This window comes from Cyprinus carpio, chromosome B17 (assembly GCF_018340385.1).
Source record: "Cyprinus carpio isolate SPL01 chromosome B17, ASM1834038v1, whole genome shotgun sequence".
Lineage (NCBI taxonomy): Eukaryota > Metazoa > Chordata > Actinopteri > Cypriniformes > Cyprinidae > Cyprinus > Cyprinus carpio.
The window spans coordinates 10,214,356-10,230,745 of NC_056613.1; the positions used below are offsets into that span (position 1 = coordinate 10,214,356).

The window sequence follows — 16,390 nt, forward strand, 5'->3', positions numbered from 1 at the left end:
AAAATTACCCAGCAGTGTCAAATATATAATGTATTCAAGAAATGTGTTAATAAAAGGTTTGAAGGACAAAATCTGACTGAGGTTGAAGCAGATGAAGAGCAAGAGCATTTCAGGATCTCATAATCCCAAGCATCCTCAACCGAAAACCTTCATTTCCCAACCATTCCCAAAACTCCTATTTAAAACAACATTCACCATTCCCAGTCATTCCCAACCATTTCCATTCATGTTTGTAAAGTACTTACGGGTGAAAAATAGTCAGCAGTCTCTTCTACCGCCATTTTTCCTGCAGTCCCACAGAAACCCGATCACTTACTTCTCTAGCTCTGCGGCCAGCAAGGTGCCATTCAGTCATGTGATGTGTGGAAAAAATGCCCAGGCAGCAGGATGCTCAAAGACACGCTTCCACCTGACGTGTGCGCGAGTTCAGATACAAGGATATGATGATCACCGGTACTACAGTAAACACAAAGTCACTTTGAATCCAACCTTTTCTGCTTGTCTGTTCCCTTTTACAACCTGACCTCTCCTTCTGTATCAAACTACATTGGCTTTTTTAGTTTTCTTTCTCTGTTCACAGCCATTTATAACTTCTGCCAAAAGAATCTCTTTCTTTCCTTGTACTATTCTCCCTCTCTTTTCTGTTATTCAATAGGAACCAGCACCAATCTTCATTTAACACAGAGAAAATGTGCATCATTTACATCGTTGCCATGCTTTTATGAGCTTTCCTCTCTGATTTTCTCTCTCTTTCTGTCATACACACTGAACACAGAGGGTGGGAGGTCTTTTGAATAGTGATATGAGGTGCCAAGGGGGTCCAAATATAGCAGCTGAATCCAATACATTTGCTAATAGGACTCTCTTTCCCTCCGTTCTGCAGTCTCCTCCTCCCTGCAAACCCTTGTGTGTGTGGGTGTGTGTGTGTGCGTTTGTATTGTCTGAGTGCTTATCTGCTCCCTTTTTGGACAAAAAGTGTGTGTGTGTGTGTGTGTGTGTGTGTGTGTGTGTGTGTGTGTGTGTGTGTGTGTTTAGGACTGCTGGGGGTTGGTTTATTAGGTTGAATGCAGGGTTCATGGTGCAGCTCAAAAAAGGATTAGGGGCATTTCCCCCAGTATTAGGGCCACCGCCCCATCATGTAAAAACACACCCCAGCTGTAGCTCTGACAAAGGGATGAAGTGTGTCACCCATTATACAGTGACAAAAGGCTGTGTTGTTTACATACTGTGCATGCTCTGTGTATCTTTGTGTCTGTTTGAATATACTGTTCAGTATAAATCAACTCCCTGTCATAAATTCACTCCATTGTGTATCGTCAGTATTGTGTCCATGTGTTTATGGAAAGGGGGAGTGGCCTAGAGCTGTGTGTCAGACAGACGCATACTGTGTGAACATATGGAGAGCTAACTGCCATTGACAATTAGATTTTATAATAAATGATTTATAAAATGATCCAACTCTTGCTTTTCAACAGCAAGTTTATCAGTATACATTTTAAAGCTTGCATTAAGAGACTTACAGTAATATATAGAAATTTATTTTAAAGACGCTAACTTTTTAGAACTAATACAGGTCAGTCTCATAAAAAACATTCTTTATGATAATTAAAAAAAAATGTACAAAGAAAATTACTTAAAAAGAAAATTTCAAATAAGCAATGCAATAATATTACCATCATGAATGGATCATTTACAATTTAAATAATAGTATTAAATTATTTAAATTATATTTATTTAATTCAAATACATACTACCATACTTATCTTTTTTATAATACTTTTATTTAGCACTGATGCATTAAATTGATTAAAAGTGAAAGTAGAGTTATTGATAATAATGAGACAAAGTTTCTTGAACACCAAATCAGCATATTAGAATATTTTCTGAAGGATCATGTGACACTGAATACTGGAGTAATGGCTGCTGAAAATTTAGTTTTGCCATCACAGGAATAAATTACATTTACATTTTAATAATATTTCAAAATATTACTGTTTTTACTGTATATTAATCAAATAAATGCAGATTTTTTTGAGAACAATAGACGTACTATCCAATTATAGTGTCACATTGATAGTGTCATTCATAATATAATATATAATAAAATATAATGAAATATAATGAAAATGAAAAATAGATTAATAATCTGAACTAAAAATCTTAATAGTAATAAAAGTAAGTATCATGTAATAGATAATTTTTTTTTTTTTTTTCTGTGTGAAATGATCTGGACATGTTTTTGAACAGTTTTGTATGATTCACCAAAGAGCTTCTTTTTTAAACCCCTAAAATATTGTTTAGACATGTTTAGACACTAATACACATCACATCTGCAACACTTTTTCCCTAAAATTATTTATGTATGCTACTGATCCTGCTTCATGTTAAGCTCTGTAAAACATAGATGTAGAAATAGAGATGCTCTTGAACATACAGGCATTCACACACTTGCTTTGATTATGCAGAGAGGCATCCCATGATGCTTTGGGGTGCATCACAGGTCTCCTCGTTCTGGGATGGTGGCGTTGCTATGGCAATAGAGGAGGAGGGGAGAGAGAATATGATCTCAAGGAACTCAAGATGTTCGGTAACTGTGGTGATGGTTTCCCTCAATGACCTCCACCTCATCAGCCAATCACGGAGAGTGTATGAGAGCCATCATTCTATCTCTCTCTCAAATACAGTCAGACACACAGAGATGTTCACAAGGTCTACACCTCCTTCAAACTCATGGGCACTGAAGGATTTCCAGGCTTTCAGAAATAGGGCAGAATTTTACATTCTAGAAGGACAAATGAGCTCTGCTCCTACATGATGAAATACCAACACAGATTCTGGATGTAGCGATACATAGTATTTAAGTTTGCATCGTTTGTATTGATGTTGTGTTTGTGTGCGCTCGCTGTGTTTGCTGAGAAGGTGAAATTTAGTGCCCGTCGGCACAGTTTTCTAACATGTAAGGTCTTTGACAGACACAAAGGAAATCAGATGAACAGTGCTACAAACACAGAGTGACTGCAAAGAAACCCTCGAAGTCATGACATCGTCAGAATATGCCTGATATTCAGACTCACACTGGGCCCTAGTGGAGAGATTCAGTACTACTGTTGACCTACTGTAATAGAAGCAGATCAACAAAAACATCCACACACTCTTCTTTTTTGTGACATATGATGTGGCAAAATGCTATTCACCATGAAATCAAAACTGACCCTATTTACTTTCCTAATGTATGGTACTGGTCATATTGTGAGCAATAATATATATTCTGTATACATACACACACACACACACACACACACACACACACCAGTCAACATTTGAAGTGGATCAAAACCTTTCATCAAGGTTTTCGGACCCCCAGTTTTATAATTTTGTTCAGTGTATATATAAAAATTCTGGGTTAAATACAACCCAGCACTGGGTGAAGTATTGTATGGACAATTGTTTTGACCTAGCGGTTGGATGAAATGCTTAACCCAACCTTCTGGGTAGTAACCCAACCACTGGGTCAAAACAACCCAGTAGCTAGGTTTGTCCATATTTTACCCAGCGCTGGGTTGTATTTAACCCAGCATTTTTTAGAGTGTCTGTGTATATATATGTAATGTAACATTATTATTCAAACCCCATAACAACATAAACTCAACACCCCAAATAATAAAAAATGCAACAAAACAAAAATAAAATCAGACTCAAAAAAAAATAACAATAATATAATAATAATAATAATAAAAAAAAAAAAAAAAAAAACAATAATAATATAATATAATAATAATTATTATTATTAATTATTATTTTATTATATTATTATATTATTAATAATTAATAAAAATTATCAAAAAATACACTTAATTTATAAAAATTATTAAACAACTACTACTAATTAATAATTAATATTATTTGTATTAATATTTTAACTACTACTATCAATAATAGCAATTATGGATAATATTTTAAATAATAACAACAATAATAAGTATATAATAACAATAATAATTAATAAGAATTGTTATTATTATTATTAATTAAATGAAAATAATAATCAAGAATTCATTAATTAATAATAATTTAAATTAATAATAATGATATTTATTATTATTATTATCATTAGTAGTAGTAGTAGTAGTAGTAGCAGTAGTATTAATGTTTCACCAAGTCTACAATCAGCCAATCAACAGATCATTCAATTAATAAAGCAATCAAAGTTCAAAAAACATGTTGTGAATAGTTGATGTGAGTTTGGGCAGCTGGAAGCACTTTAAACTCTCATGTTCTCTCTGAGGGGCAGCAGTTAATGTGTGCCGGCATGCATGAACTTGCGAGTGTGTGTGTCTATGGATCTCTGGGGGCAGAACAGCAGCGTGTGACCCAGAATCATGCTTCTACAAGGCATTTATCATTACAGACCCACACCATCCTCCATAAACCATATCTGACACACACAGTGTGAAAAAAAAAGTTACAAATTAATTTTCTGAAATGTGTGTGTGGCCTCAGCACCCAGGTGCAGACGGTCTGCAGATGTTGGATGTGATATTATAAACATGCACATATTTAAATCTTACATGTTGTAATTTCGTTAAGGAGATTGTCTACAATAGCCTATATAACTCAATGGATATTCATAACAAAAACGTGACTGGGAACATTCACATAATTAATAACATACTATTATGTCTATCATGTTTCTGTAGATACTTCATTCATACTTCACCTGGAATTAATTGTAATTGGTTTAATGGTATGATATACAGATGATACCTTAAAAATACATACAGATTGACATTTTCAGCACAATCTTCATCCAGCTGTGGGGCTAAGAGTAGCTAAATTCCTGGATTATAATTTCACTGAGAATTTACAGGTGAGAAGGATAATCTCAACTCCGTCATTAGGTCAGAGAGAACAGAGAGAGTCTCAGAGAACAGCAAAACCACAAGTTATCTGGAGGTAAAAGAGCTGTTCAGGCTTACAAGTATCTTAAGGTATCATACTATAAGTGCTGTAAATCTGGATTTATTTAGGTAATAAAGGAACCAAATAATGACAATACCATGACCATACTGTAATGAGGGTGCGTTTAATCATTTGTGAATTAGTGAGACAGTAAGAGATGTAGGAGGCAAGTGAGAATAATACAGTGAAAGAGAGTCATGTGTAATTTCTGTATCATGTGCAAGTTAATCACTGTCCTGTAAGATACAAGTTGGCTAAAAGAGAATACCAACAAACAGTCCAAGAAGTCGGGAAAAAGTCCAGAAACACTGTGCAGCATTCAATAGCCATGATTTAATGCTTACTGTAATACTGATTTTAAATAAGAGTCAGTTCCACGGGGAGTACTGCATATACAAACAAACATAAGAAATGTTTAGGTGCTGGATCATTCAGCTGTAGGTGGCTGTTCACTGCCTCTTTTAATTTTTTTTTGCATTAATCTTTTAGCTTTTTGCAGTTTTGGAATCAGAAAGAGATTTTTTTTTTTTAGACATTAATATGCTCTCCATCCAGCAAGTACACATTAAATTGATAATGCAAATGACAGAACTTATTAAATACATTTTTGTAACGTTCTATTTATCAAAATATCTTGATAATAATAATAAGTTTCTTAAGCAACACATCAGCATATTAGCTGCTCAATACAATTAAAACAGAAAAAGATATTTTAAATTGTGTAATGTATAATTCTATAATACTAACAATATTAATGTATTTTTAATCACTGTATTTTTAAACATGAGAGACTTACTGTATTATAAAAACATTTAAAAATCTTTCTGAACAATAGGACTTTTTGTACGATAGTACATACTGTACATACATACATAAATCTCTAATTTTTGTGGTTGGGCCAGAGTGGATAAAAATGTGGGTAAAAATCAGAACTACTGCCTCAACCACCAAAAAAAAAAAATGATTAAACTAGTACAAAAGCTCTGGCAGAGTCAGAGTATGTTTGTGTGCCAAGATTTAGCCAAACGCTATGACGAAAATCCCTAAAAACCTCATGCCTTGTACTTAAAGATAAGCTTGGGTTGTAACAAATTCTAATGCAGAATACAGGATTAAATCAGTCCACATGCTCGATGAATGACTGTCACATGCTCTTCTGTTTAAATGTGTGTGTGAGATATTATCTGGCACTCAGACTGTAGCAGATGAGAGAGGAGGGAAAGGCCATCTGCCTCTATAACTCCCCCCTGTGCCCTCAAACACCCCCTAAACACGCACACATTATACACACCTCAAAATATCTCAAATGTACACACATGCTGTTTGTAGACCACGAAACGAAATATTGCATCAGTCATCCACTTTAATCTTTAAGCTAACGGCTGATCTGTAAAATATGAATCTACACAACTTACATGTTCTTCCTTTGTGTTAAAGAGCTGAGGGACAAATCAAAATTACTGCAAGAGATGATGCAGATTATTCATATAATATAACATAATATAATATAATTATTTATATTCATAAAAACAATTCAACTTTAATTTCAAATCTAACCAGAAACTATTAAACAATATTGTCATTCCAAGTAATATTGCTCAACTTAAAGCTATGAGGACCTGCCAGCACACCATCAAAATTTAAACAGACATTATATTGTAGCCTTTCAAAGTTACAGGCACAAATACACACATCTCTGTTGAGTTTACAGTAAAGGAGTTTTATAAGGGCAGACAGTCTGGCTGCTACCCTGAGAGATACATCAACACTCTGAACAAGATCAACAGAGAGCTGCTGGGTAATAGACCATTATCAGACAGAGTACCTTTGACTGGCATTTAAAAAAGTGTGACCACTTTTTACAGGACAGAAGTAAATGTGAGCCACAAATAATTACAGTGCAGAAAGAACGAACACAATAAAACGGACAGAAAGAGCGTGAGAAATATATAGCAACACTTTGTCGTTATTTGATCAACAGATTCCTGAATAGCAGAGCTTCACTACAGTCCTGACTGCTAAAAAAAAACTGATAAAATATAAACTGTTCATAATAAGACTATAGAGCAATCTAATAGTTCTTATAAAAACATTTAGGCCAATTTACACAGACTAAAATTCTAATGGTTTGGGTCAGTGGGATTTTTTTTCTTTTAAGCTTTGTATTTATCAAAGAATCCTGAAAAAAGGTATAATGAAAAGTTCAGCAGCACAACTGTTTTCAACACTGATAAAAATAATCAATGTTTCTTTAGCATCAAATCAGCATATTAGGATCATGTAATATCGAAGACTAAAGTGCTGGCTCCTGAACAGGAATAAATGGCATTTAAAATATATTAAAACACAGTCATTTTAAGTCATTTTAAATAGTAATATTTCATGAAATTTCCATTTTTACTGTATTTTTGATCCAATAAATGCAACCTTGGTGTGCATAAGAAACGTATTTCCAAGGTTAGCAGGGGTGTACGATATGACGATTTTTGATCATGGACGATAAAAATGTCTCCACGATCTGCTTTTGAAGAAATATCGTAGAATCATGCTACAGCACACATTCTATCAGTTGCAGTTCTGTTTCTGTATAACGCCACATGCATTCACATCAGTGTTGACTTAGTGGTAGAGTTACTCTCACAGGAGTTACTCTTTCATTATTTGCATGTGCTTTTAAATGTTTCATTCGCGCGCTGGTCTGACCTGTGCTTTTTCTGAGTGCCGCATACACCTGAAGCGTGCGCGCTAAAGTCTGTCAAACTGATTATTGAACTAAGTTATCTTTTGCGCTAATACTGTCAAAACACGCAAGGTTTACATGTAGACTCAGTTGGTTATGTCTAAAATGAAAGTAAACAGTTGAGAGAAAACCGTATAAGTGCCTGTATATTAGATGCATGCAGGTCTTAAAGGGACAGTAACCCTATTAAACATGTGACTGTCATTAAAGGGATAGAACACCCAAAAATTTCATTTGTCATTATTTACTCACTGTCACGTTGTCCCACACCTGTATTAATTTCTTTTGTGTGCAGAACACAATAGAAGATATTTTTAAGAATGTGGGTAACCAAACAGTTGCTGGTCCACATTAAATTTGATAGAAGCAAAAAATACTATGGAAGTCACTTTGGACCAGCAACTGTTTGGTTTTCCACGTTCCACTCAAAATAGCATTTATGTTCAGAAGAAGAAAGAAACTCATTCAGGTTTAAAACAACTTTTGAGTGAGTAAAAATAAAACACTATGACAGAATTGACAAGACAGCTGACAGAATTTTTATTTTTGGGTGAACTATTCCTTTAAATGTTAATATAAAAAAAACAAAATACAAAGAGAAAAATCACTCACTGCTCTTGACTGAAGAAATTTAGGAAGGAATCAGTATATATAGTGTTTTATTTTTATATTTGTTCATTCAATTTCTTGAAAGCTCCTGCTAAATACACCTATTGTACCTAAAAATAAAGCACTGTTTGTTTTATATGTATATTATGTGTATTTGTAATGTTTATCTTTGTCATTCTTTTATCTTTGTTATTAAAAAATAAGAACAAAGATTTTTATCTTCGCCCTCTTTTGCCTAAATATGGGACATTTTTTTTTTTGTTACCTTGAAAGGCTTTTCCTTTATAATAGGGAAATTAGTTTGCCTATAATGCTCAGACAACTTGCAAAATAGTAAAACCAACATAAAAGAATCGTGATAAAATCGCGAATTGTGATATTTCTATAAAAAACCTTGATATGATATTTTTTCCATATTGCCCATATTCCATTAGCAGTGAACTCATTTACAAGTGGAGTCATGGACTTTTCAAAGACACACACACAGGGAGACTTTCATGGTGTTGCTGACTAAGTAGAAGCAATAATATACTATGAGAAGGGCGACCTCATTTCTGATCACATGACTCTCATGCACGCGCACAGACACACACACACACGTTCCAAGAAAACACACACTTGCACACACCTTCATGTCATACACCCTTAATATGATCTACTGTATATTGAACTTGACATAACAGTTAATAGTAAAAAAAAAATGCAAATGTGGGAATTTTCTGAATAATAGGTAAAAAAAACAGACAGTGAAATAGACATGAAGTATAGAGGGAGGGAGGGAGTAAGGAAAGAAAGAAAGAAAGAAAGAAAGAAAGAAAGAAAGAAAGAAAGAAAGAAAGAAAGAAAGAAAGAAAGAAAACATTTAACAAACATAATTTGTGTTAAAATGTAATTTATTAAAGCTGAACTGTCAGCAGCAATTATTCCAGTCTTCAGTGTCACATGATCCTTCAGAAATAATTCTAATAATTTGGGACTTAACAAGCAGTTGTGCTGCTTAATATTTTTGTGGAATGTGATTAATCTTTTCAGGATTCTTTGATGAATTGAAAGTTCAAATAAACAGCTTTTATTTGAAATAAAAATCTTCTTTAACAATGTAAAAGTCTTTAAGAACACTTTCAATCAATGTGTCTTTGCTTAATAGCATCAAATTACCATTATGATTCCAACCTGTCACCCACCTCACAGTTTTAAGAAAAGTGGCACATGCTTTTGGTAATCAGTTCAACTGTCTGAATCTTGAAAAAATAATGATTTGTTTGCAAATTGGACATAACCAAAGACCAAATAATCACAGACATTCACAATCAAGCTTCCATGCGCTCCTAACTTATTGACATAGATGTACTGTACATGCATATAGAAGCATGTTTACTGCCTGCTATTACAGTAGCTGTGATTCTGTGACCCTGAGTAGGTGTATGAGTCAAGAATTCAACATCAACACCATGCCATTCTCATTTTCATTTTTACTTTACGCTTAACTCTTGTGGAAATACGGCTGTAATTGAATGTGTGATCTGTCCTCTGCCCTACAGTGTACTGATTCTTACTTTACATTTGACTCTTGTGGAAATATGGCTGTAGGTGAGGAGGTATGGTCGTGCGAGAGTGTGTGATCTGTCCTCTGACACACAGTGTTCTCAGCAGGGAACTGAAGCTCTATATGGAGCCTCAAGCGTGTATCAACCTTTAACTGACAACCGATACAGCTCATAAACACACTCAGAGAAATGTCAAATGCTAAAAATGTAAAAGATATTTGTTTACAGCTTTAAAGAGCTATACGTTTCATAAAAAACCCATTAGGACATTAGGAGCTTTCTGTTGACTTTTATCCCCCAAATATAACACTCACACAAATCTCTATGCACCCTTACGCAAGGAAAGTGAATGAAATAATTAAGTGTTTCAATACAGACATTACATGTAAAAATGTAAAGCAGTTTTTTGTATAAATATATATATATTTTTTTATATGTATTAATATATAGCCATACATGGTTCACGCAGTCTACTAAAAATATAACTAGTTCCCCCTATATGAAACTGTATTATGTAATATATTGCATTATATTTTCCAGTATATTCACATATATTTGTGTTTCATAAAGGCCATTTTCCTCACTGGGACTTCAGTTTTTACTTGCTTGTGGAGACAATCGGTACCCAGCATGTAAGCAAAATCTGATCTGCATACATACACACACACACACACACACACACACACACACAGACAATTATTAACATAAATACACTTGTTTACACCTGTTCTCTCCTACCATGGACACCTTAAACATCTGCTACTCATGTATCACTGAATAATAGACAAAAGTCCTGGAATCATTCATTATTCAATTACAATCACGAATGCAGTTACTTGCTGATGTGCTTCTGCTTTGAATGAATGAAAAACAATCTTGCAACTGCCACAGATGCAGAACACAAACTTGCTTTTGCAGGCAAGCTAATATTATTAGAAAGCAAGACTGAGATGATCAATCCCATGATGATCACATATATACAGAACAAAGCATCTGAATAGATGGATAATGGGCTCTTCTCCACCTCTCTAACAAAATCACCCTCTTCATCTCCCCCTCGATATGTCTCTCTCATTCTCTCCATCACCCCTTTCCCCTCCCCCACATCATTCCTTCTTCATGTTTGTGCGTGTGAGCAATAGAAAGGGAGACATTATTACACGGCTTCCCTCATTAATGGTGTGGAGCAAAGCTCATTCATCACATACGTGCATGTGCGACAGTGAATTCTGCTATAGGGCTACATGGTGCATGTGTGCTCACCAGGGACAAACCCCAAAAAAGCATTTAACACTCTGACCTTTCACTGCCCAGTGCACAAAAACTGTAAAATTATGGTTAGACACCATTAGAAAGCCCAGTCTGTTCGAGGTATGAGAAAATCCAGTTAACAGATATGAAAATTATAAAAAAATAATTTTTACATTTATGCATTTACACTTTTATCCAAAGGCAGAGGGACAAAGAGGAAGAAATAGTTTTGATAATCTTAAGCAAAGCGTAAATCAAAACTAAAACAAGCTATATTTTTAAAATTATTTGTACTGTTCACTATTAGAAAACCCAGGCTGTTCCATTCACAAGATTACCAGCAGTTAATAAAATATGTATACAATTGTTTTGATAAACTTTGAAAAATGTAAATTAAAATAAAAATAGAAATGAATTATATTTTGCATTATTTTACTATAGTTTTCACACATTTATAATATAATTACAAACATTAAAATGATTGCATTAAACATATTTAAAATTATAAGTTAAATTTGACCACATATTTTTGCTTTTACTATGACTCACAATGTTAAAACAGTATTATATATGAGACTATAATATAATGTAGTTTAAAGGAAATAGCAAACCATATATTTGTAAATCTTTCACAAAACAAGTTGATTCAAATGTCCTGGAGGATCCAGCAGCTTCACTTCTCCATGCTCTGTACACTGTCCTGAGGCGCAAAAGTGAAGCCAGCTAACCTACACATGACCTCTGCCAATGGCAATCAGCTGGTCTCTCTGCCTCTACCTCTCTCTGTTCTTTTACTTTCTTCTTTGCTCAGTCCATTTGTGTAATAAAAGATGTAGACATTATACCAGCTGTGAAAGAGGAGAATGAAGGTCTAAGACCACAATGACACAGCTTCATAATTCAGTGATTTTTTTATTTTCCTGTCTGTCTCTTAAGTGTAACAAATTGTTTTTTTTTTTTTTGTTGTTGTTGTTTTTTACTACAATCACTCAAAACACACCTGAATAATCAATGAATGTACAAACACTCTCATTAGTCGTTATCGCTCCTCATGAACCGACATCAACTTTGGCCCCAAAAGATTAGGCCATTAAATATTAAACCACAACAACACCCAGGGGACTGATCTGAGATCAGGACAGTGACACTCAGACGGCCTGACTCCCAAAACACAACAGATGGTTCCCTGTTCCCACAGCAACCCTCAGCGTAACCTGGGATGCAGAAATCTACATCGTGTGACATAGCTTTAAAACCATGAGATCTGTACAGCAAAATAAACCAAGAAAATTCACAGGAGCCAAACACTGACATAAACAAAGAATCTTATTGTATGAGGAAAAAAGTGAACCATTTTGATACCACTGAACTAAATTATACCACATTTATATATCATGGTATTCACAGGGTTACATCCACCATAGACATCGCAAGGGACAAGTATTCCTGAATATTAAAGTTAAAGCTTGATCAGTAGGAATTTCAATAGTCAGTTCTTCAACTATTACGACTGGTTCCCAATTTTGGGTATTACCATGATACATGTCCTAAAATGCATGGTATTACAAGAGAATGTTTTATAGCAGAAGTACTGGGATACTCTGATGGGAAACCCAGACAAAATGACCAACTCAGAACCCTACATAAAACAAACACTCTCTTTGGCAAAAGAGACTTCCTAATTGCTCTCCTATTAGATGCATGTGATGTACTGGTGTGTGTGTGTGTGTGTGTGTGTGTGTGTGTGAGAAGGAACATGTGTGTCTCTGTCCCACAATGCCAAGGCAATTACCTCCTCCATACAAGAGTGCAGCACAGATTAACCTCCATTTTTATGATGTCTCTCTGTTTGTCATTCAGAGGTATAAAGAGACCCTGCCCTCTGTTTTCTCTCATAAGTTCATTTAATCTCACTTTCTCCTCTTATATTCTTATTTCAAGAAAATATGTTAAACTTCCTGTACCATTATGTACTGTAATCCATACATATCCATAAAATGATCTCTCTCTCGTCATTTTGGATTCAAAGCATTTGATAGGTATAAGTTTTTCCAAAGTATAAATACAAAAAGACTGAAAGAAAAGAACAAATAAATAAATAAACAAAAATTAACAACCCTAAATAAAATACAAAATAACAAAATAAAACTGAAAGAAAAGAAAAAAGAAACAGATAAAATAATGTGTCAGTAACTATAACGAAAAAGATAACAAAATCAAATACTTAAAAAATGTCAGTACTTCTATAAAATATATCAGACTTAAAAATATTTCTAACAAAGCAAAACATTCATATTGCTGAATGTAAATTTTAAGTGTTTTTATGTTTTATTGGCATAAAAAAAATTATAGTACATTAGCAGTGGGTGAAACTCACTCTCTCTGACACACTCTCACACACTCATCATAAAACAGCAAAGGTCAAGAGACATGATCATAGCTCAGTGTGTTGATCACAGGTAAGACACATGTAATGAGAGGCAGGAGGCAGCCAGCCAACCAGCCAGCCATCACTTCCACAGGGATCCTTCCCATCTTAAACCACATCACATAACACACTCCGGTTTAAAATATCACAGCAGCAACATAAGAACAAACAGGAACCGCAGAGGTAGCGCTGAAGAAGATCTGTCTGGGTGTGGTGGATATAGGCTGTGTGTATGTGTGTCTCTATGATATGAAATGATAGACAGTTAGCACAGCTAACATCTGCATGCTTCCTTCCATCACTCAGTACAGAACAAACATCAATAAATCAGTATGTGATGTATAATACACAAGTGTCTCCGTGCGTGCACACACACACACACATTTCAGAGGACAGTAAAATCTCTCAGAACATGCTGCAGTGTGATGCTCTCATTTTTAACCTGAACGCAGAACAAGAGACACACAGACACACATCATGGCTGGTTGTTTATGGAACGTATGTGTGTGATAATGTGAGAAGAATGCAGAGCGGTAAATGTAAAGTGTAACCTTGGCACTGCAGCACAGATTTAACACACACACACACACACACGCTGAACTCACTAGCAGTAACAGGCGAGATGTTGCTGTCCCACAAAGCCAATCACTCTCCCTCTAATAACATGTATGTTTCCACATGTACCTTTTTCTTTTGATCCTTTGAGTGTTTCCTGGTCTTCCTTTTCCTTTCCTTTTCATCCTCCAGTGCGATAACATCCACATCTTTATTCTTCTTAATCTGAGACGCCGCATGAGCCATTATCAAGCATCAGCCACGTCCCCACAGCAACCATACACACACACACACACACACACACACACACACACTCACACAAACACACTCAGACAAATGTCCAGAATATGCAACAAGAATTCCAATTTCCTTAAAAGATTCCAAAAAATTCCACCAGAAAGAGTGGAAGAGAGGGATTCCGTCCAGAAAAGAAAAAAAATCGACTACTCCGCTTACTCTCTCCTCCAGCCTTTGTCATTGGCTGCTCAAGGAACCATATCCAGAGCGAAGAAGATACAGAGAAAGAGGGTGGAAGAGAGAAAGAGAGATAGATGGTGACACCATCTTCACCAGGCACAAGTGAACGACTGAAGGAGAGAAAGAAAGAGAGAGGGGTGGAGGAGGGCAGCCGGGGTGGTTACTACGGAAACCACGTTCTCTCCTCAGCTGTTCCTCAAACGGTCCTACCTGAACCGTGTACGTGTCGCGACAACCAACATCAGTGTGTGTGTGTGAGTGTGAATATATGCGCATATGTGTAGCCCCCCCACTAGCACCATGTGTGTGTGGATGGTGGTTGTAGGGGAGGGGTGTCGCACAATTTAGCTCATGCATGTGCGATCTCTCGTTCACACACACACACACACACACACACAATTTGATGTGAGGGAGGGTACCATTACTACTCCAATCCCATTATGTTACCAGCTGACCCACACTTAGAGGAGGTGGTATATTTACGCATATTTTAGGGCATACAAACTTAGATATGAACACAATATATCATGTATCATTATATTAAGATAATGTTTTGGGGGATTTGGGATTTGGGGTGAATTCATGTTTAAGAACACCAAAAATCAGTGAGGCCATAAAGCCCAATGTGTTTCCCATAGGGAAACATGAGAGGTGAATGAACAGGAGAGAAAAATGATTGTGGTTCACACACGCAACAGCTCACGGCTTCTCTCTCATGTCAATGACATTATGTAGTATGGAGTGACGGCAGCCATGTTGGTTTCTCCTGCATATCAGCCACCTGAGTGCAGCAGGGTCCTCGGCAATTCTGAGACTATCTCAGTTAATGCCTGTAAGAAAAAAACCTCTGTACTTAATGTTGTGTGTGTGTGTGTGTGTCAAAAACAGAGAATGAAAAAATTTACAAAAAGCAATCCATAAATCCAAATCCAAATAAATTAAAAGTCAAATAGCACATGCACATTAATAATATTACAGATATACTATATAATTTTATTTATAAAACTTACATAAATCTTATATAAAACTTTCTATTAATTAAAAGTGGTATTTATTGAAAAAAAAATAGTACTTCATTTATAATATTTTTTGTGATGATCATCTTAAATTTAGTGATTTGTACTAATTTGGATCTATGTATATTTTTTTTTAAAAAAAGCATCGGATAAAAACAAGCTTGGTGTGCAGACAAACTCTTTGTCTATAATACTTGCCTACATTTTCTTAAAGTCCCAATTAGACTGAGAGAGTGGTCTGTTTTGCTCACTTTCAGCCTGGCCCAGTTCCCTTTACTCTGGATCCACTGTTACTGCCACAAATACAGCTCAAAAGGGTCCATTTACCCATCAGACTGGGCAAACAGCCAAACACATATACTACCTCTGTCTAGGAACACTGTATAAAAACAAAAGAGGTACATTAAAAACACACACACAAACCCAGCAACTTTTTTACCCCACCCTTCAAAATCCCACCCAAACATTCATCAAAACTATGAGAATTACCAAATGATTGTTTGTACAGATGCCAGCACTACTAGACCAAAAGAGCTGATCACAGCAGATCAGAGTCCAAACGATTCCTGAAAAGCTGATTCATAATTCATTAGCACACTGGGGGAAAGCTTGTGCTCATGTAGTCACGGTTTCCTTCCTCCCTCGGGACAGTGTGCACATTCCCAGCTCACCCGTATCACCAAAGAGACCATTTCCACCACATCACACCTTGGGGAATTACCCACGATGCATTTGTGCTGAGTTGTTGCACCCAGTGACCTCTCCATTCATGCAAACGCAGAAACACACCCTCCATCCCCACCAACAG

The 16,390-nt window shown here is 35.6% G+C and overlaps 1 protein-coding gene across 33 annotated transcripts in view; it reads right to left on the reverse strand.

The window, feature by feature from the left end:
* Nucleotides 1–16,390, reverse strand: part of LOC109053737 (ankyrin-3-like) — a 102,428-nt gene that overhangs the window by 69,522 nt on the left and 16,516 nt on the right. For 7 of the 33 annotated variants that reach the window (XM_042742120.1, XM_042742116.1, XM_042742110.1 and 4 more), the window contains exon 1: nt 14,219–14,927. The exons of 1 other annotated variant lie outside the window; for it this stretch is intronic. In XM_042742120.1, the coding sequence (XP_042598054.1) occupies nt 14,219–14,335 (117 nt within the window). In that variant the 5' untranslated portion in view covers nt 14,336–14,927. Of the gene's footprint in view, nt 1–245; nt 883–14,218; nt 14,937–16,390 lie in introns of those variants that run through there. 25 more of the 33 variants (XM_042742108.1, XM_042742123.1, XM_042742113.1 and 22 more) reach the window with 11 other exon arrangements.